Below are 22,728 nucleotides of genomic sequence, written 5' to 3'. Positions count from 1 at the left end.
TCCCCGAGGCGCTTGGGGCAGCCTCCCCTGAAGGCCTTCCTCCCCCATCTCTGGACGGCGCTGTGCTCTCGGAGCCGGGCGGGGGGAAACCGCTCAGAGCGGCTGGGGCTCCACTGTACGATCCCAGCCTAAACTTGAACTCTACGTGGAGTGGGTGGGTTGCAACGTTTTGAGAGATAAGGGGACCCCGGCTGTTGAGACGCCCCGAACTTGGGGTCTTTAACCCAGCGTGACATCTTTTGGACGATGGGGGAAGGTGCTCTAGGGCGAAAGAGGGGGTGTTCGGATTCGGGTCCCCAGCTCCGCCAATCTCAGGCGTGTGCACGGTGGGATGGAAGGCGCGACGGGGGACCCAGGCTCCGCAGGTCAGAGACGTCCGGAGAAGCGCCCGCGCTCGTCTTCCAGTTCCCGCACCTGGGTCTTCTGCTGGGGGCTGGGGTTCGGGGCGGAGCTAGGCTGGGACTGGCTGGGGGCCGCCCCGCCCGCAGCCCGGGCCGTGGCGCCGGCCCCCGGGGAGGAGTTATGATAATTTCCTTCTCATTAAGGCGCTCGGGTCCCCCGGCTATAGCCGGGACACAGTGCGGGCGCGGCTTCCCGGGTCCCTGGCAGGCCTGTTCGCCGGCGGCGGCAACGTCTACGCTCGCAGAGCCGCCGATGCGCGTCCAGTGACCCGTTCTGCAAGGCCCGCGAGCGGCGGGGGCGGCGGCAGACGCTTGGCCACCGTGACCCCAATTTTGGATTTACCGCTGGGGGGGTGGGGGGAACCTGGATTTAATTGGCGGCTGTTTTGGGGGACGCAAGACGCCATGTTGTGGAAAATAACCGATAATGTCAAGTATGAAGAGGACTGCGAGGTGAGCTGGGCACGGTGCAGCCCGGCCCCGCCCCAGGACAGTCTGGGAGGCGGGGGCCGCTGGACCGAGGTTGGGGGCAAGGGTGCAGAAGCAGCAAGCAGGCACCCGCCGCTGCCCCGCGATGGACGGGTCCACTTTTCCGGACACCCACTAGTCGGTTTCTCCGGGGACCCCTCCTGAATCGGGCCTTTTCCTAAAGATCTAGCCTCCGGAGCGGGGCCTGGAGAGAGAACGGCAAATCCCACCCACAAAGCTTACCGGTCGGTTTCAAGCGAAGCAAAACAGCCTTCTTCCCGTTTTCTCGGAAGAGCGCTGGTCCGCAACCCTGCCTCAGACGCGGCTTTTACGCACGAAATCTCCGTCCAAAGGGGTGTCTGACCTGCCCTTTGCGGAGTCTCCTCCCAGGCTGGCTTTCAGCTTCCCCGCTACCTTCCCGGGGAAAGAAGAAAACATAAGTTTGGTGTTCAAGAGAAGTGGGGGCTGGGGAGTGGTGAGGGGGGTGGTGCCGAGGCCAGATGGGGCCGTAAGCGCTCGGAGTGCTCCAGCCTGTCGGACAGGTTGAGCTAGAGTTTCGGAGAGTGGGAGGGAGGGAGGTGGCGAGCGGGAAGAGGAAGACGACGCAGGTGGCGGGAGGCCTGAGCCCGGGCGCTGGGAGAGCGGAGCGGCGCTGGGGGCCCGCGGGAGCCCACCGCGGCCTCGGCACCTGGAGGGGGCTGCCCCTGTCCAGCACCCCCGGACTCTGCCACTAGGGGGCGACAGTGCCATGTTTCTCCTGGTCCCCCACTACCCCGTGACCCCCGTAGCAGTAGGAGAGACATCCTTTAGGAATCAAGTCGGACAGCCGTGGGGCAAGGGGACGTGAACTCGCAAAGTTGCCCAATTTCGGGGTTCTTGATTTTCGCTCTGCGCCTTGGTTTGTGGGGACACGGACCGTGGCCGGGCAGGTTTGGCGCCTCACTTCCTCTCCGCACTTGGTCGGGACACGCTAGCAGGGAGGGCTGCTCCGGCTGCGGCGCTTTCCTCCTCGCGTTCCTCCTGGAGTTATTCCGCGGCGCTGGGTGGCAGCCCTGCTAGGGAGTGTCCTTCCCCGGAGGGCTTTGTCCTGAGGGCGTGGAAAGATTATTCCCTGGGGCGGGGAGATGCGCACTTCCCGCGCTGCGCGCTTCATCCGCGCCCGCCGCCTCCCCGCCTTCTTTTGCTCGGCGACGCGAACATGTGCGGGCTGGTGAGCGAGAGCGCCCTGCACCGGGTGCCTTCCTCCGGGGCCTGGAACTCGGACTTGGCGCTTTGGAGAGCCTCGGGCGGCGGAGCGCCCGGGGGTTCGCCGCCGGGCTTCGAGGGCGCGCCTCCCCAGGTCTTTCAGTCTCCCTTTCCCACGCAGACTCGCGGTTCACGACGAAATCCCTGGGGCACATGGCCGCTGGGAGCCCTCGGTCCGGAGGGCAGGCCCGCGGGCTGGATCCGGGCTGGGGCGTTGGGCGCCGGGAGCTCCCGGCTCAGCGCAGCGGTCGTGGCGGTTCGCGGCAGCGGGGTTTCGCACTAACCGGGGTCGGTTTCTTTCTTCCAGGATCGCCAGGACGGGAGCAGCAATGGGAACCCGCGCCTCCCCCACCTCTCCTCGGCCGGGCAACATCTCTACAGCCCCGCGCCGCCCCTCTCCCATACCGGAGTCGCCGAGTACCAGCCACCACCCTACTTCCCACCTCCCTACCAGCCGCTGACTTACTCCCAGTCGGCAGACCCCTACTCTCATCTGGGAGAAGCGTACGCTGCCATCAACCCCCTGCACCAGCCGGCGCCCGCCGGCAGTCAGCCGCAGGCCTGGCCCGGCCGCCAGAGCCAGGAGGCTGCTGGTTTGCCCTCGCACCACGGGCGCCCGGCCGGCCTGCTACCCCATCTCTCCGGGCTGGACGGCGGCGCTATGAGCGCCCGCAGGGATGGCTTCCGCCGCTCCGACCTGCTGCTGCCCCACGCGCACGCCCTGGACGCAGCGGGGCTGGCGGAGAACCTGGGCCTTCATGACATGGGGCAACAGATGGACGAGGTGCAGGTGAGCACGTCTAGGGTCGTGCCCCCTCCTGCCCGGACTCTATCCCAGCCCCCAGCCCAGGCACCCCGGAACTTAAAGGAAACTTTGTCATTTCTCCCCCAGATCGTGGATGAGCAGCACCTGCTTCTGCATGATCAGACTGTGATTCGAAAAGGTAGGGCCACACAGGGCCTTGTGCACTGACTCTTACCAGTGTTGTGATCAACTTAATGGCAAGGTGGGGCATTCGGTGGCTTACTTGGGACATTTGTGCTCCATGGAAGGGACCAGAACTCTGGGAAGGCAGGTTTTGGGAGTGAGAAGAAAGGGCATTTCTTTCCCACCTAAATGAAATCCCAGATATGTTACTCCTTTAATTTCAGGATATTTTTACCATGTTTGAAAAACACCAGGGCTTTAGTTGTGTGGTTGGTTGTGACAATGTTAATTGTCAAATGAGTTGATGTGATTTTTATTGTCGATTGCAAATATGCATGTGGCAAGGATCCTTCATTCTAACCTGCAAGAAAGCATTTGGAAACAGTCTGGCCTTCCAAAGAGCCCTAAAAGCACCAGGCCTGGATCTGTCGGAGGCTGATGTTAAAGAGTTTATGCAGGATACGGGGGTGGGATTTAGAAAATTGGATTATTGTATTTGGTAAGTGAGTGGCTCTCAGAATTAAGTAATGTGCTTGATGGGATTACCAGTCTGGCTGTTTTAGGAAATGGAAAGGGCCTGAATTAAAGGTAGTTACGGTCTGTTACTTGAAGTTAAACTGCTTGAAATCAGCTGGGGGGAAATGTTTTATGTTTTGTTTTGTTTTGTTTTTTTAGTTTTTTTTAACACTCAGAAGATACACTGAATTTCCCAGTAAATTTGTAACAGAACAGGTTTGTTTGTATTTAAAAACTTGCTGTTGCACGAAAGGTTTTGGCAAAGGATCTGAGTTTGTCCTGTGATTTTGGTTATTCCTCGAGGGAGACGAAAATAATACCACTTATTTAGTATCGAAGCAGTCTTTTGAAAACAAATGTTCTAATTAAACTAGATTTTTAACAGTGGAATCGAATAAAAATCCTTCCATGCTTGGGGTTTTGACTAACTTCCCATGGTGTTAACTGGTGAACTTCAGATTGGATTGTTTTTGAAGATCAAGGCTTTAAGAAAAACCTGCAATTTATAGCCTCACAGGCGATGTTGTTTGTTTAAAGAGCCCTCTCGGCATCGGTTAGGGGTTCAGAAAAGGTCTCTTTTGCTTCGATGCAGCTCTGAAGACTGCACTTCTGATCCCATTCACAGGTCCCATTTCAATGACCAAGAACCCCTTGAGTCTCCCCTGTCAGAAGGAGCTGGTGGGGGCTGTGATGAACCCCAGTGAGGTCTTCTGCTCCGTCCCGGGAAGACTGTCCCTCCTGAGCTCCACATCGAAATACAAAGTGACAGTTGCCGAAGTCCAGAGGCGATTGTCCCCGCCTGAGTGCTTAAATGCCTCATTGCTGGGAGGTGTTCTCAGAAGGTATATGGGGCACATTGTGGGCATGGTGGCTGGGTGGACTATATGAGAGCACTGGGAGGTATTTTTAACATTTATGTAACTTTGAGACCTAACACTGAATTCCAATCAGCTCAGAGAGTTTTAGTACTTTTGCTTTTAGAAAGTGCCAAATGGAGGAGGAGGTGCTAAAACAGCGCGAACAGATTATCATTTGGTTAGAATTTATTCCGTGAGTGAAGTGGTGGCCTCCAAATTAAGAGAAGCTCCAGGGGTTTTGTCCCCCCAGGGAGTTGTTTTTTGGAGCTGCTGCAGCTTTTACGAGTGAAAAATCTATCAGCTCCAGTACAGCTTGCAATACTCTGTGATTAAAAAAGAAAATGCTGGCTATGCTAAGAACAAATTTTGCATTTTACAGGGATTAATTAATGAGGACACCCTGTGGCATTTGGTTATGATCCACATAATGTAGAGTCTACTAAGTAGACAGCCTCTTTTTGAAAACTTTTAGTTTTGATGGCAGCCTAGGAATTTGGAGTTTTAAAGTGGTTTCTTGAGAATAGTCAAGGTTGACTCTCCTGTACGCAGAGCCAAGTCTAAAAATGGAGGCCGGTCCTTGCGGGAGAAGCTGGACAAGATTGGGCTGAACCTTCCAGCCGGCAGACGGAAGGCTGCACACGTCACCCTCCTGACGTCCTTAGTAGAAGGTCAGTGGCGTTTTCTGGTGCTTTTCCTTTGCTGTGTTGTGCCTTTACTATTTCTCTCAGAAAAGTTTAAAAACAGCTCTTAATTTGGCCATGAGTAGAGCGAAATGAAGGTGATTTGAATTGTCATGAGTTCACCACAAGGAATGACAGTGCTTTTTGTCAAATATCTGCCTGCTAAGTGTTTGGGTTCAAAAAAGAAATGAGTTTTCCTAACCTAAGAAATCAAACTAGGATGTTGAGACATTGGCTGTTCAGTGACCCAGTTTTTGAAGATGCAGTGGATCAGTTGCTATCTATCTATTATAATAATAAAAGCGTAATATGCTAATTAGACCGGACAGCTGGAAGCCGGGGCCGTGAGGGCCAAGCCCTTTGCATCGGGCCTCTAGCACCTTTATAAAGCTTAGCTGTGCCCGGCTGGTGTTAAGTGGTTGAGAGTGGACCTATGAACCAGGAGGTCCCGGTTCGATTCCCAGTCAGGGCACATGCCTAGGTTGTGGGCTCAATCCCCAGTGGGAGGTATGCAGGCAGCAGCCAATCAATGATTTTTCATCAGTGATGTTTCTTTTCTCCCTTCCTCTCTGATTTTATTTAAAATCAATAAAAATATATGTTAAAGAGCTTAGCTGCTTATTGGTGGACACAGAAGTATGGTTTCTGGTTATTGTAGTTGTGGGATATTGGGGTTGTGGTCAGCGAAGAGAAGCCCTTGTAAAGGAGATTGGATCACCTCACAATTCCTGTGCTTGTTTAAAAGTGCCGGAGCCCACAGGGGATTCCCTCCCCCTAATCCTAGGAGATGGCACTGCCCAACCTGGAAAGTAGCAAGGATGCAATATAGGCTTTAAAGGGGGTGTTAGAAAAGGTGAAATAATTAAAACAAAATTCACACACTTTAAAGTGGCTTTAAAAAGAGGGGGGGGGGGAGTGTCTTGGGACACTGACAGGCTTATCCTGCAGCCTCCAGCCACCCAAGCCCTCACCGGTCAGCAGGGCACTGGGCTCTGGCTGGGGGAGCCAGTGAGGGGTGGTGTCCTGGTAGCCAGGCAATCTTTTTTTGTTGTTAATCCTCATTCAAGGATATTTTTCCATTGATTTTTTTAGAGAGAGTGGAAGGGAGGGGGGAGAAGTACACTGATGTGAGAGAGACACACACCCATTGGTTGCCTCTTGCAGGCTCCTGGGGCCAGGGATGGGGGATGGAGCCTGTAACCGAGGTATGTGTCCTTGACTAGAATTGAACCTGAAACCCTTCAGTCCACGGGCCGGCACTCTAACCACTGAGCGACTGGCTAGGGCTAGTAGCCAGGCAATCTTTTGAACACTTGCTTTCTCCTGGTCTAATGGGTGCTACCCCAGTGCTAAAGAGATTTGGGGGGCCCTACTCTACCTTTCTGTGAGTGTCTTTGAGGTCAAGGTAAGGAGAAAGGAGCTGCCTGTTAACTGCCTGTTGGGGACCAAGCTGGCTGCATGGCCAATGGTGGTGGATTCTGTGTGTGGTGCATTAATGAAGGGGTCCTCAAACTTTTCAAACAGGGGGCCAGTTCCCTGTCCCTCAGACCTTTGGAGGGCCGGACTATAGTTTTAAAAAAAACTATGAACAAATTCCTATGCACACTGCACATATCTTATTTTGAAGTAAAAAAACAAAACGGGAACAAATACAATATTTGCATGTGGCCCGCGGGCCGTAGTTTGAGAACCCCTGCATTAATGCGGCCTCGCTCAGGTTTCTTAGCCTAGTGTCAGGGTATGAATAAGAAAGTGCCAGAACAGTGGTTCTCAGGTCCGCCTGATTCAGGAAAGCCCTCAGAGACAAGTGGATGAAGGGGGCACCGTTTGGGCTTCGGCAGTGTGCAGTCACAGTCAACACTGGGCTTGCTTGGGGGGCAGGTACTGTTGATTCTCTCTCCCTCTGCTCCCCAGTATCTTGGAAAAAGCCGGTGGTTGGGGACCTTAGCATTTCAACTGGAAAAACACGCCTGCCTCCCTTTCTTAAAGAAACATTCTAGAGACTTGGCTCCTTGGGTAATGGGGCACCCTAGTTTGAAAAGAAAGTTCCGGGTCAAAGACTTCGTAACAGTTTCATAAAGAGAAGCGACCAGTTTGCTGTTGTCAGACATCCTCATCTCCTTTAAATTTTCCTACTTCTCCACAAAGATAACTGCTTTCCGCTATCAAGCATGGGTGTGTCTCAAGGTCGATCTCTTCAAGGTGGGCAGGGGACCGGGTCACATTGCTCGGGTGTGGTTAAAAGTTTTGGGGACTGTTTTCCTCACATTTTAGGATTCACCCTCTGCCCGTAGGGGAGAGGGCCTCACCAGCTGGGGCGCTGACCCTGTTTACTACGATTTCTCTGATTTTTAGAGAGAGGGGAAAGGAGGAAGAAAGACTTGATGGGTTGCCTCCCACATACTTCCTGGCCAGGAATCGAGCCCTCAACCTTTCCAGGGTACCGGATGACGCTCCAACCTACTGAGCCACCTCGCCAGGGCCCTGTCTGTGATTTCAGTGAGGTTACAGTGACTAAAAAGGGGAACAGGACAGCGTCCGTACACCCTAACTTCTTTCATGATTCTAGGAGAGGCCGTTCATTTGGCTCGGGACTTTGCGTATGTCTGTGAAGCTGAGTTTCCTAGTAAGCCGGTGGCCGAGTACTTAACTAGACCTCATCTCGGAGGACGGAATGAGATGGCCACGAGGAAGAACATGCTGCTGGCCGCACAGTAAGTACACAGATGCCTTGCTGCTGTGACCCTGAAGTTGAGGGGCCAGCCCCAGCCCCTGGTGCTCCAGAAATGCTGGCTAAATAAGTTAGGGTGGGGAGCAAACGAAAATGACTAGGAGCTTCTTTCACAAAGTCAAATACCTGGGAAGAGTCAGTAAAATGAACGAATGCATTGCTCCAGTTGTGAATGTCTTTTGAGCTGCTTAGCTGTTGAGCTCAAAATAGTTAAACTTACCCTTTCCTGATCACATTTGCATATCTTAAATGTGTTGAAAAGATGATTTGTTTTGTCACATCCAGTAAAGATTGTGTCCCTCCTGCCTCCTGTTTCTTAAATGTAGTGATGACTGGATTTGCAGGAGACAAGTGGGCAATTTAAATGTCTCAAAACTGACTTTCTGCAGCTGCAGGACTTTTCATGGAAACCAGCAGTAAATTGGTTTAAAAATCATGGGAAATGAAGCAGAACGAGTCCAGTCGCAAATGGGGCAAAAGGGAGGGAGCACGGTGAACCAGCCTGGATAAAAAGTGAATTTCAGGGAGATGTGTGATTCTCCGAATTGGTGAATTGGCTTATTAAACTGGCCCAGCACCAAATGTCCCTTAACCTTCTGGTGCTGGAATCCTGATCCCACCTGATGCCCTTGGCTGCTGACTGGCTTAACTGGGGTTAATCCTGTTATCTTCTAATCAGTGAGGATTAAAAAGATAGTGCTTAAAAGAGTAAATAGCACATAATAGGTACTAAGTGAGGCAATTGGCTATTATAGTAGTATTAGTTTAAAGCCTCCTGTCTTGGCTCAGGCCAGCCATCTCTGATTGCCTCCCAGGTGTCATCCTCAACTACCTGTCAAGAGCTAGATTGAGCTCATAGGTGTGTGTTATGTTCACAGGCAAGTGTGTAAAGAATTCACGGACCTTCTCAACCAAGACCGAACACCCAATGGAAACAGCCGGCCGGCCCCGGTCTTAGAGGCGAACATTCAGAACTGCCTGTCTCACTTCAGCCTGATTACCCACGGGTTTGGCAGCCAGGCCATCTGTGCCGCCGTGTCTGCGATGCAGAACTACATAAAAGAGGCTTTGGTCATCATAGAGAAATCCTACATGAATCCTGGGGACCAGAGTCCAGCCGATTCCAGCAAGACCTTGGAGAAGATGGAGAAGCATCGGAAATGAAACAGGTGGAAACAAAGGGAAGAAGAGTCTGCAAGGGGAAAAAATCTCCAAAACCACTCTCACCGGCACAGATGGGGAAACTCCTCGGCCTGGGGGGACAAGCTGAGCTTTTACTTGCCTTCCATTGAAAGGCCTGCTGGCCTCCCGGAGTTGGACCTGCCCTCTGGGAGTCCTTAGTATTTCTCTGGCGCTGAAGCGTCTCCTTAACTCTGGACAAGTGATCAGAAGGTGACAAGTACTGGCTCTCTATTCATTAAGCTTATGTTTTATTTTGAACCCCATTCTTCCTGTCTCTGAAAGTGGTGCTACAAGTTTTCAAACCTTTTAAATCCATCCCCTGGGCTAACAAAACCCCCACATGCTTAGCTGTTGAAATGTCAAGTCTATGTGATTCAAATCAATAATAACTTTCAGTGTTAAAGTCATTGCTGGCTTCCTGCCCACTAAATATTTATCTTCAGAAAAAAGTGTTTATCTAGCATCTTCAGATATCAAATCCTGCGTTCAGTAGGAGGCAGACTCCGCTTAGCAACTAATTAATAGGTGGTATTGAACACACTTAAAAATCCCCTTGTTCAAAAGGGGCTTTTGGGTTTTACAAAACACGTAGAAGCAAAGCCTGCTGATTTTATGTTGTTTGTTTTTTGTTTAACTGAAAATTAACTCTTCAAACGGGAGATTCTTTGAAATGACATGTTCCTTTAAGGTACTGAAGCTTTATTTGCATATTTATTTCACATCTTGGTGATTCGAGTAAACTTGAAAAGGGTAGGCATGAAGCGTTTTTTTTTGCTGCCTGTCACCCCCCAGGTCCAAGAGGAGGCGCTGTTATTTTGAGATACAATGTGTCATGTGTACAGATTTTATTTATGCATAATTTAATCGGGTCTGTAAATACGGGTGCACTTCTTAGTGACTTTTTGAGAAACGGGGTTCCATTTTAATAACTTTTAAAGGTGACGGGGTCATCTAAAACACATCTTTAGGTTTTATTCACATGTGCACAGGGTGTTACGAATTAGGATCCTGGGCTCTGTTCTATTTAATTGAAGCTCTCTGTTCACAAAGCGATAACTTGGTGTCTCGTTCCTGTTGGGCTAATCCCGAACAGGGGTGCGCGGTGCAGTGTATGGGGTGCCATGGAGATTTGGAATTGGACTCCATGCCTGTAAATGTTCACACATTAAATTGTGTATATGATACCTGTACAATAAAAAGTATTCTCGATAGAAGCTGTGACAGTCTGGTGATGACTTGATTGTTTAAAGTCTCTAAGATGAGCGGAACAGCGGCCGAGCTGTTTATGGTTTGACTGGCTTAGTTCAGAGGACTGAGTAGGAAGATGGCAAGCGAAGGGAAATTGGGAGTTTCATTTTTCTCTGTCCTGCAAGACTGCTCAGCTGCCCCAGGTTCTGTGCTCACCAGCGGTCCCTCGGCTGCGTATAGTGCCATCTCACCGCAAGGGGTGTTGGGAAGTGTGTGAGGGACAGTTTATTGACAATAGTGAGAGGTGTCAACAGTTTGGGAATAACGTCTCTTGTGTAAGGCTGCCCTGTTGAGAAACACTACTCTACGGCCAAGTTGCCACCTCAAAATATACTGAGAATGGAAACGATTGTAGGCGCTCCTCGGGCAGACATTCCTTAGGAGGACTTGGCATTCAATCAAATGCAAGCCATGGGGGTGAGGGCTCATTGTGTTCCTGGTCGTTTTCCATCAACCGAAGTTCACGTTTGGGGATGCAATAATGCGAATCTATCCATGGCCTGCTGATCATTTAGTCTGCCGGGAAAATCAGAGGTGGGTTCTCTTGCCCTCCGCTCCCAGAGCAGCGGACTCTGGCAGGGCCTGCGAACTTGCTGGCTGTCTTGAGGATCTTGGATGCGCACCATCGGGACTTGGTTTCAAGTTGAAGTGGCCTGGCATGTCCTCCAGGAAGTGATGTGTTTATAGTTTGGCACGAGCGGCTGGGCTTCAAAGGGAAGGGGGAGCAGAGGGTTTCCACAGTGGATAAGGCCTTTGCTTCAACTCCAATCTCATAATCCTTAATGCATAACTACCAAATGCCCAGCAATTCCTGACTTAATGTTGGCATTGGATGTTAAGTAACTTAAACTCTGCCAACCTAATACTTTGCTCTTGGCAGCCTGTACTTGGCCCTGAACGTTCTCATTTAGTTCGATTTATCTGGTTGACATGTCAAAAATCACAATTGCTTTGCTTCAGAGCAGCTAAAAGATCTTCTGTTGGCAGTTATTTCTCAATCAAGGCGTGAGATAATTAGGTGTTAAAAGGAAGTTATGGGGGCAAAGGGCCGAAGGTAAAAGGACTATTTTGTTATCAGCATCTTAACCTGCTTCTGGCTTTTAGGAGCTGTGCCGAATTGCAGTGCAGACAATGCTCTGGAAACGCCCCAAAGTCCACCAAGCACTGAAGTGAGTCATAAGCGGGGCTTTTCCTGGCTCCGTGCTCAGCTCTCCTTTCTCCTCCTTCCCTCTGCAAGTCCACAGACAGCTGCTGACTCCTGGGCCCGGTGCACAGTAACGACAGGTTTTCCTTCCCAGCGCCTGAGCTGATACCATGCCCAACAACCAAGTCCCCTCAAAAGGTCCCTCCTAAACCACCGACAGCCTCTTGCTGATTGAGGGTTCCTGGCCCTTGGAGCACTTCCAGCTCCTGTGGTCGACATGTGACGGGATTGGTGGACCGTTGCTTCCCATTGGCCTGGGTGATTTTTGTTTCAAGCCCTGTGTTAGTGAGATGGCACTTCTTTCTGTTGTTCAACTCTGGCTGTTTGACAAATTGGGCTTTGTATTAAGGCACGTGCACCGCTGAAGGCTGCCCTTTGGGAGAAGGCCTGACGATTCTCCCTTTTCTGCCCTGGTTGCACTGAAGGGAAACCCATCATTGTCTGAAGGCACGCTTCTAGAATTCCACTAATGACAAGAGATGTCTGAGCAGGACTGCATCTGTTGACTGGAGACTTGCCCATCCAGGCACCTGGCACCTCCAAGATGCCCCTGCCCCGCAGACAGCCCGCGTTCAGGTTCTCTGGGAGGTCAGAGGGTGTTTTCAATAGCACTTCACGGTGGTTTTACCTTCCATGTGCGCAGTTTACCATGAGGGTTAGGAAAGGGGTGATGAGTCTGTTTCTCGTTTTCAACGATTCCATAACAATGGCCATCATTCTTTTGGGGGGTCTAGTGTCAGGCTAAGCCCTGAGACCTGAAGTTCCTGCGTTTCAATGTTAAAAAACAAAACAGGGATAGGGTCATGGGTGGGTGAAAGACAGAAACTACTCAAGCTCAAGGCTTGGTGGTTGGGGGCTTCTGGGACCCGTTGCCTAGTTTCCTGGGGGGAAACATTGGGTACCAGGTGTTGGCAATTCCCCAAGAGGTTGCTGTCATTTCTGATGACTTCTGAGCATTTCTCCAGCTTTTCCCTTGTGCTGGGTAGAGTGGTGTCATAAGGTGGCTGTTTAATTGTCTCTATAAGTGGGTGGAGAACCTGGAGAGTAGCCACCAGTGGTCCCAGAGGCAAGAACTGCCTGAGGCTCCTGTAAGTGTGCTTTCCAGGTGTGGGAGCGCTCAGCTATCCTGGCGAGGCAGTGACCCTTAGCAAATGCCTTCTCCAGTGCCTGCGCTCAGAGCTCAGCGCTCAGCGGGTGGTGAGGGCTTTCCCTGGAGAGAGTGGGACGGAAGGTTTGCTCTGGAAATGTTGATGCTGCAATGCGGGAGTGTGCTCTTCCCAGGGGTGCTCTTGCATCCTCGATGATAAGAGAATGGTTGACTTCCTTTCCCAGGTAGCACTATACCTTGGATTTCTCTTCCAGTGCACAGTCTTCATTCGCTTCTCTGAAACCCCAAGGCCACTGTGCTGGGAGGCTTGGTGACACTTGGAACCTTCAAAATCTAAGCCCTTCCTGGTTTTGCCAACCCAGGCTGGCATCATGCCAAGGTCCACTAATGCAAAGCCTAAGCACCTTGAAAAGTCTTTGTCCACCAGTAACATGGAACAAGCTTGCAGATGCAAACTTGACTTAAAAAAATTACTCTTACATTGGCGTTCATAGTCTCATGAAACGCTATTTTTGGCACCATCAGAAGCACTGAAATTTCCTTGCCTCTTTCGGGTAACATCTTCATGTGAGAGAGGAGTAGAAGTAAAACATGGAAAGTGAGTGAATTTCATAATTCCAGGGACCTCTCCAAATAATAATCTTGTTAACAATGTTTACAAGGTCAAATCTCAGTGGGTTTTTTCATGATACATGGGGTGTTCCTTGTGACGTCTCCACATTTTCCAAGGAAAGATCTTCAATTTAAGGAATAACAGTCCCAGGTGAGAGTCGGATGGGTTGAAGAGGGCATCTTGGCGCCTGGCCCTTGATGAGACTAGAAGCCTTTGGGACTTCATGGGTGTTATGGGTTGAATGTGTCTCCAAAAAAGCTATGCCTAAGTCCTACCCTTTCAGAATGTGACCTCATTTGGAAATAGGGTTGTTGGTAATTAAACTGAGGTCAGATTTGGAGTACAGTGGGCCTTACTCCAATATCATTTGTGTCCTTCCAAGAAGAGGCAGCATAGCCACACGAGGGGAAGCCATGTGACAGCAGAGACAGATTGGAGAGTTGCAGCCACAAGCCAAGGATTGCTGACCACCACCAGAAGCCGGAAGAGGCCAGGGATTCTCTCCTACAGAGTTCCGGGGAAGCGTGGCCCTGGATTTTGGATTCTAGCCTCCAGAATTTGTTGTCCAGTTTATAATATTCTGTCATGGCACCACTACGAAACTAGTCCAATGGGAAAGTGTTTTTTCCCTTTGTTATTTTCTCCCCATCGATCTCTCTGTGGGTTCTTTTCTAAACGCTGGGTATCCACAAAGAATTAGAAAGTCACCCCTGTGGTCTGATTGCCAGGTCAGGCCCATCTGACATCGCAGAGGCTCTTCACTGCTAAATGAAACCTTTCCCTGCTTGTTCCTTCTTAACAACGACATGATGCCCGCTGCTGTTTCCTGGCGGCAAGAGCATTCACCAATGACCTGATCTTTCAGCTTCTGGGGAAGGAGTCACCCCAACTTCTCTGTCCAAAGCAAACCCTGAACTCTTGGAGGTCTTTTTTGCTTCTCCATTCTATTTGTTTACCGTATTTCACTTAACTGGGAACCTCTGGGTATCCCAACATTGATCCCTCAGAGCAGTGGCCACTAAACCTGGCAGGTCACACCAGAGGTGCTTGGAAGGATTATATATTCATGCCTCTCTGTCTTTGATCTACTGGGTCAGAAATTCTGGGTCTAGGATGTAGGAATCCCAAAGGGATTCTTTCTGGTTCAATTGTCTGGTTCCCCCAGCTGACCCTCAAGCCCACCAGGGCAGGCAGCATGTCCGTCTTGCCCCCAGGCTCTCACCATGCACTGACAAGTCAGTGCCCAGCATGGGCATCGGTAGGCATCTGTGTTGAATCACAGGCTGAGTGGGGCCTAGGGTGGGGTATCTGGGTGGTCCTTGCAAACAGCCCTTCTCTTGAGCCTCTTCAGTGCTCAGGGCCACATGGGCATCCAGAGCTGACCCACCAGATGGGAGTCCATCCCCTGTTCTCTTAGCTAAGCTGGTACACATGGTGTGCGTGTGATTGTTGGACTGAGGTCTGGCTCCCTTAATAGAGTGTGGGCTCCACAAGGCAGGCTCCGGGCAGCGTTATCCCTGGCATATCTAGACACTAGCACGGTGGGTGGATGGATGGACAGTTGGATGGCTAGAAGGAAGGATGGATGGATGAATGGATACTACTTTCATCTAGTGAGTAGGGGCCAAGGAGTCTACAATGCACAGGACAGCTCTCTGCAACAAAGAATGATCTGCCCCAAAACTTAATAGTCTGGAGGTTGAGAAATGCTGCTCGAAATGTAGGACAAAGGTCTGGAAGCATTACTCACACCGTTAAGAGAATTATTTCTGTGGTGGATTATCAGTTCACTTTTTACCTGGTTTGTATCTGTATGGTATAACATTTTTAAAGACAAATATGCATTACTCTTATAAATAAAAAAGTGCCATAATGTATATATACATGAGTAGATGTTAAGTGAATAAATAAATCTTAAATAAATGAATAAAGGAAGTCTATGCAAGGTTCCCCAGAGACAGGAAAAGACCTGCCCCCTTGAGCAACTGGTTCCTAGCTTTGGATTTGGTGCTAAGGTTTCTCACCAGCAGCAGCTGCCTGGAGGGGAAGAGGCCGTCCCTCCCCCCACCCATCCAACAAGGGCTTCCCTTCCTCCTGGTTCTTTTCCTCTTTGGCCTGAGAATATTTCTTTTCTGTGAGCGGGAGATGTTGTTCCACCAGCCATTCAAGAAAATCTTCAGAAAGACAGAATTTTCTCAACTCTTGTTGCTGACTAGTTCTAGCTGATGACTGAATGAATCCAAGTGTCACAAACAATTTCTTTTTTTATTGTTGACAAAAGTAATAGACATTACATGCCCGTACACACTTAGAATATCTTTGGGAGGACAGATGAGACCCCGCTGAGAAGTCCCTCTGGGCAGGGGGCCGGGGGACAGAGCTTTCACTCATTTTGTCCAGTTTGAATGTTGTTTTTTACATTTTTATTTATTGATTTTAGAGAGAGAAAGGGAGGGAGGGAGAGAGAAACATTGACTTGCTGCCCCACTTATTTATGCGTGCCTTGGTTGCTTCTTGTATGTGCCCTGAGGGGGATCAAACCCACACCCTTGGTGTATGAGGATGACACCCTAACCAACTGAGCTGCCTGGCCAGAGCCAGTTTGAATGCTTTAACTTGTGTGTGTTCAAAACAAACAAAACCTGCTCTCAAACCTATAAAAACACTAGGTTTAGTAAAAACACACACAAAATCTGATGCTTACTGTAAAACAAAGAACCTACAGAAAGAGAGAAAATACACCTGCATTATGTTATTTTAGCCCATTTAACAGATGAGGCGCCCGCCCGGCATGGCTCAGTGGTTGAGCATCAACCTATGATCCAGGAGGTCACGGTTCAATTTCTGGTCAAGGCACATGCCCGAGAGCTTGATACCCAGTGTGAGGCGTGCAGGAGGCAACTGATCAATGATTCTCATCACTGATGTTTCTATATCTCCCTTCCTCTCTGAAATCAATAAAAATATATTAAAAGCAACCTGAGCCGGTTTTCTCAGTGGATAGAGCATTGGCCTGAGGACTGAAGAGTCCTGGGTTCAATTCTGGTCAAGGGCATGTGCCTGGGTTGCAGGCTCCATCCCCACTAGGGCGAGTGCAGGAGGCAGCTGATCAATGATTTTCTCTCATCATTGATGATTCTACTCTCTTTCCCGCTCCCTTTCTCTCTGAAATCAATAAAAATATTTTAAAAATAAAAATATATTAAAAACAAACAAACAAAAAAACATGAGGCACTGGAGGCTGGGGCTGAGGCAGCCTCCAGAGTTGAGAATGTCAGCCATGGTCTTAGCAGTAGACACTCCCCTGACAATTGTAGGAGGTAGGCATTATAATCCCCATCTTACAGATGGAGAAACCACTCCAGAGTCCTGTCCGTGGGAGGCAGGCAGCAGAGGGAAGGTTACTGGGAAGGACTCTCGAGGGTTCAGTGTCCTAGCCTGCTAGGAAGGAGCTAGATATAGACATATGCTGAGAGAGAGATGCTCTACCTCCTGCCAAGTGCATGGCTCAGTGCCTGGTACAGTAAGTGCTCAATAAAAGAGGGGGAGAAGTGAGCAGGAAAGGAAGGAAGGAAGGGAGTGAAGGGAAGAGAGGGAAGGGGAGAAACCCCTGGGTGTCTCCACGTGCACCCTGCCCCTCCCTCCTTTTGCAGAGTAGTGGGGAGGAGGGGCCTGCTGAGTTCAAGGTCCCTGCTGTCTCCAGCTCAGTCCCATTGACTCAGCCTTCAGGGCTCCTGTTATTGTTGCCTCCCTTCCCCTGGCTTGTCTTTCTGCCTGCAAGGTTTCTTCTACTTCTTACCGCCTCACCTGCTTGCCTTGTTCTTAGCCCCATTCTCACCTTGGGCATCGCCTCCTCCTGGAGCCTTCCCCAGCCTCTCAGTTCCCGTCACACCTCCTGTCACACTGTGTGGTAACTGGCTGTGTTGCATCTGCCTCCTCCCAGTTCCTGCTGTCTAGGAAGTTCCTGTGGTCTGTTCATAGCTGTACCCCATGTGCAGCTGGGAATCTGGTTCTTGTTGGTGTTCAATAAATATCTATGGATGAATGAGTAAACCCATTTATACCAAAAGGACAGGAATTGTTCAAGTGAATCTCTGTCAGACAATTTAGGTATTATTCTCTCCACCCAGTCATCCATCCACCCATCCATCCACCCATTCACCCATCCACCCATTCATCCATCCCCTATCCATCCATCCATCCATCCATCCATCCATCCATCCATCCATCCACCCATCCATCCTTCCATTCATCCACCCACCCATCCATCCACCCATCCATCCATCCACCCATCCATCCATCCATCCATCCATCCATCCATCCACCCACCTGTCCACACCTATCCACCCACCCACCATGCTAGCACTGAGCCTGCCTTATGGAGCTCACAGTCTCTGAGTGGAGCCAGACCTCAGTCCAGCAACCACATGCATATATAAGTACCATCTTGGGGGCTCTGCATAAGGAAAGGAAGGGCAACCAGTCAAAAAGTTGCTGCCCCAGTAGTTCTTGCAATAGAAAAACTTGAAAGCGTGATATTCCCAGCATTCAGCAGCAGCCGGGGAGACATTTTTTGTTTTTATTTTTGTCCTGGGGCAGTGTTTCTGGCACCCATGACATGTGGCTCCTCAGCTTGAAGTTACATCCCCAGAGACAGACAAGCTCTCTGCTCTCAGAAGGCACTGGAAGGAGACCTGCAGATAAACAAGCCAGATCACATCAGGGTGAGGGGTATTTATTATTATTGTTATTTTGTGTAAACTGGGGACCGAGGTGGAAATGCAAACAGCACAAATGGGATGCAGAGTGTATTCCCCCCACTCCTGTCTCCCAACACCCAGTTCCCTGGCTAGAGACAAACCTCATTACCAATTAGGTGTGCATAGATATTTTAGGCACAGACACACCATTACATGTATTTCTTTTTTAACCCAAATGCAGTCTGGCACCTTGCTCTTTCCCTATAGAGCTGCCTTGTTTTTTGAGGTGTGGGGTATACAGATAATCACCCCATCTTGATGGGTTTAGGGTGTTTCCAGTCAGCTATGGTTACAAGGCTCACAGGTCGTCCTGCGCGTCTGTGGGTGGATTCCTGGAAGCAGCATTGCATTTCCAGTTTTGATAGATTTGGCCATCCTGCCCTCATCCCGCTGTCCCTGTCCACACCCTTGCAGTCTACATGAATGGGCTGGTTGGGGGGGTGGTGGGGTAGGTGGTGCTTTGCATGGGGTGTTCAGGGAGTGTCACCTCAGAGCTGACATTTCAGCAGGTGGGTGACAAGGAGCCAGCTGTGCAGAACCAGGACAGAACTCTCCTGGCAGAAGGACTAACCTGGCCAGAGGACATGAGGCAGGGCAGCATCTGACCCCGGTCTGTGGGCCTTACAGACCTGGGGAAGGAGTTGGATTCTCTTTCTGGCACCACAGGGAGCCATTGGAGAGTTGCAAGCAGGGAGAAATTGGGATTTACAATTAAAATAATCACTTTACCTGGAGAATGGACCACAGTGGGTAGGAGTGGAAGCCAGGAGCCCAGGTAGGAGAGCACGTAGGCACTGAGTCAAAGGATGGTGGAGGCAGGATGAAGGGAGCTGAGATGATCTGGGAAACCTTTTGAAGGTAGGGCTCACAGAACTTGTTGAGTCAGATGGAACTAGAACATGGAGTGAAAAGTGGGGAGGGATCGTGTAAAACTCCCAGGATCGGCCCAGCCGCTGTGGTTCAGTGATTGAGCATCCACCTATGAACCAGGAGATCATGATTTGATCCCTGCTCAGGGCATATGCCTGGGTTGTGGGCTTGATCCCCAGTGAGGGGCGTGCAGGAGGCAGCCAATCAATGATTCTCTCTCATCATCAATAGCTCTATCTCTCTCCTTCTCCCTTCCTCTCTGAAATCAATAAAAATATATCTTAAAAAAGAAAATAAAACTCCCAGGATTGGACCTCAGCAAAATTTACTGAGATGGGGGCAGATTTCATATCCCAGCTTTGTGCAAGGAAGATCCACGAAGTCAGCTGCCGAGAAGGAAAACGCCATGGAAGCTGCTCTCAGCTGCTTTTGGCTGGTATCCAAATCACTGGAGCAGGACTCCTGTGGGAGGCCTTACCCCTCAAGGTGACCCACGTTGGAACTTCAAGGAATGTCCTGGCCTGGGATGGGCTCCATATTGGTTCTGGCGCCTGACACACTAGGACAAGGAATGGCAGGAATGGGCATGCTGGGTGGGGCCCAGCATTGTTTGTTCAAAATGTAAAATTCCTGCAGCTTACAGGACCAGAGGAGGTGGGGCTAGGGTGAGCCAAGGGTGGGGCTCATTAGCACTTTATTGACTGTCAACACTCAAAGGAACCTTAGAGGTCATTGGCTAAATCACTGACTTGGAAGAAAAAAATTGTTTAAATAGGGTATTACATTTAAAGTTATTGTTAAAAATTAAAACAGTAATACACTGAGTGGCCAGATTATTATGACCAGCCAGATTATTATGACCACCCCATCAGTACTTCATCGACACTTCCAAAAATACTGAATATTGAAAACTTCCTAAGCAAATACTCTCAAGGTTTTATTATTATTATTTGCATACATAATTCACTTCATTGTACTGATAGGGTCGTCATAATAATCTGGTCACTCAGTATAGATCTTGTTTATTGAACACTAATTATGCACCAGGGTCTAGGCCAACAGTTCTCAACCTGTGGATAGCGACCCCTTTGGGGGTCGAACGACCCTTTCACAGGGGTCCCCTAAGACCATTGGAAAACACATATATAATTACATATTGTTTTTGTGATTAATCACTATGCTTTAATTATGTTCAATTTGTAACAATGAAAATACATCCTGCATATCAGATATTTACATGACGATTCATAACAGTAGCAAAATTACAGTTATGAAGTAGCAACGAAAATAATGTTATGGTTGGGGGTCACCACAACATGAGGAACTGTATGAAATGGTCGCGGCATAAGGAAGATTTAGAACCACTGTTCTAGGCCAAATGTCCATCCATTAGTTCATTTCAAGCTTCCCAATAGCCATCCAGGAAGATACTATCATTATCTGTCCCAGTTACAGGCTAAGCATGCCAGCCCAAAGTTACAGCTATGATGCAGCCTTAACCCCGCTCCCCCCGCCCCGACTCCAAGAAGCAAAATTGAAGCCTCCAAGGGCACTTGAGTTTCCAATCTCCTCATTATAGCTGACAGAAGCAAGGCCCAGCCAGAAGGAGTTATGGTGTGACCAAGCGACAAAGTTAGAGAAAGTTAAGGATCTTGGAAGTATAATTCCTGGGCCAATAGAATGTGCGCACCTCTGTGGCTCCCATGATCCCACCTGCCACATTGGCCCCCAGAGAGAATGACCCAAGAAATACTTCCACCAGCAGGATATAAGGGATGGTGTCCAGTTGTCTGCCGAACTGAAGTACTAGTCTGACAGCGAAAACTATCCCGTGATTACAATGAATGCATTTTAAAGAAACATACCACATGTTGGTGGGTCACACGCATCCCGTCCCCAGCGATCCTTAATGGAGAAGCTTCAGGTTCTGGATTTCCTCTGCTCTACTTTGTAGTGAAATTCAATAATTTATTCATTCCATAGGTCTTTGAACTCAGTAGTAACTGTTGTGAACCAGACACTGTTCTAGGTGCTGGGGACACATCAGAAAGAAATCTGCCCTCAGGTGGCACTCTCTGGTGGGACTCAGACCATGAACACAACAGAAATGGAAAATAGAGTGAGTGCTCAATGGGGGGGAGTGTTTTGGAGGACAATGGAAAAGGAACAGGACATGTTTCTGTGGCTGGGGAGGCGATGCCTTGAGAAGGTGGACTGCGGGGGAAATGGTGGGCTAGGAAGAGGACACAGCTAGTGCAAAGGCCCAGAGCGGGTACTGTGCCTGGCATGTCACAACTGGGAAGGCTGGGTCTACAGTGCAGCGATGGGAGGGCTATAGAATCTTGTGCCTTTTTAAAATATATTTTTATTGATTTCAGAGAGGAAGGGAGAGGGAGAGAGAGATACATCAATGATGAGTGAGAATCATTGATCATCTGCCTCCTGCATGCCCCCTATTGGAGATCCAGTTGGCAACCTGGGCATGGGCCCTGACCACGAATCAAACCATGACCTCCTGGTTCATAGGTCTATGCTCAGCCACAGAACCACACTGGCTGGGCTCTTGTTCTTTTTACTTTATTTTTTTTAATTAAAAAAATAATTTTTTTTATTGATTTTAGAGAGAGAGGAAGGGAGGGGAAGATAGAAACACCAGTGAGAGGCTGCCTCCTGCATGCCCCCTCCTAGGGATGTAGCCCACAACCTGGGTATGTACCCTCACCAAGAATTGAATTGGCAACCTTCTGGTGCACAGGCTGATGCTCCAACCAACTGAGCCACAGTGGCCAGGGCTCTTGTTCATTTGAAAAAGAATTGTACCTTCTGGCTGAGGTGGGGCCTTTGGGTATTTACATAGAAGACTGATGGAACATGACTTATTTTCAGCAATATTGCTTTGGCTGCTGCATTGTAAAAGGTGGTAGGAAGTCAAGTTCAGAAACTCAGGCACAGTTTGGAGATTACAGCAATCATCAAATAAGAGATAGGGACTTGGTATAATGAGTTGCATAGTGGCCCCCCCCCCCAAATTTTTGTCCACCTGGAACCTTAGAATGTGACCTTATATGGACATATAGTCTTTGTAGATGTATTTGGTCAAAGATCTTGAGATAAAGCCATTTTAGATTTAGGGTGGGTCCCCAATCCAATGACTGATGTCTTTATAAAAAGGAGACACAAAAAGATACCCTCAGGGAAGATTGAGGCAGAGATTACTGTAGGGTTGACACAAGCCAAGGAACCCGGGAGCCACCAGAAGCTGGAAGAGACAAAGATTCTCTCCTAGACTTTTCAGAGGAAACACGGCCCTGCTGACACCTTAATTTCATATTTCTAGTCTCCAGAGCCCTAAAAAAGAAAAAATCCGTTGTTTTAGCCACCAAGTTTGAGGCCACTTGTTAAAGCAGCCCATGAAATTAAATACACTTGTGCTTGAAAATTGATCAGAGTTGAGATACAGTTTGAAGGTAGAACCAAGAGGATTTGTTGATGGATAGGATGTGATGTGTGACAGAATGAGAAGAGTCCAGGCTGGCCCAAGGTTTTGTTCATTGTATCCTGGAGGATGACTGGGAATCAGGAGGGCTGTGGGGAGGAGGAGGTTTAGGAAAGATCACATGTTCCACTTGGATACACTGGGTCTAGGATGTCTATCAGACATCTACGTGGAGGCCAACTGGAGATGCATACATTCTCATCTGCCCTTTATCTTGATCCTCCCTCCCTCCCTCTCTCCTTCCCTCCCTCCCTCCCTCTCTCCTTCCCTCCCTCCCTCCCTCTCTCCTTCCCTCCCTCCCTTCCTCTTTCTTTTCTTCCTTCCTTCCTTCCTTCCTTCCTTCCTTCCTTCCTTCCTTCCTTCCTTTCTTTCTTTCTTTCTTTCTTTCTCTTTGCTAAAGGATGTTTCTTGAAGATCTTTC

General features: G+C 49.4%; 1 protein-coding gene across 1 annotated transcript; it reads left to right on the top strand.

Moving 5' to 3' along the window:
- Positions 1-522: 522 nt before the first annotated feature.
- TFAP2C (transcription factor AP-2 gamma) lies at positions 523-10,216 on the top strand (the record flags this gene model as incomplete). The annotated part of the gene is given in 9 exon segments (XM_081097504.1): positions 523-569; positions 571-606; positions 608-854; positions 2,422-2,904; positions 3,007-3,058; positions 4,184-4,400; positions 4,965-5,083; positions 7,665-7,809; positions 8,705-10,216. Coding segments are annotated over 9 exon segments (1,632 nt in total). The 3' UTR covers positions 8,991-10,216.
- Between the last annotated feature and the right edge of the window lie 12,512 nt (positions 10,217-22,728).

Source organism: Myotis nattereri (genome assembly GCF_964212035.1).
Source record: "Myotis nattereri genome assembly, chromosome: 8".
In the NCBI taxonomy this organism is placed as follows: domain Eukaryota; kingdom Metazoa; phylum Chordata; class Mammalia; order Chiroptera; family Vespertilionidae; genus Myotis; species Myotis nattereri.
Note: the sequence above shows the minus strand (reverse complement) of the source record. Positions and strands in the feature narration are given on the sequence as shown.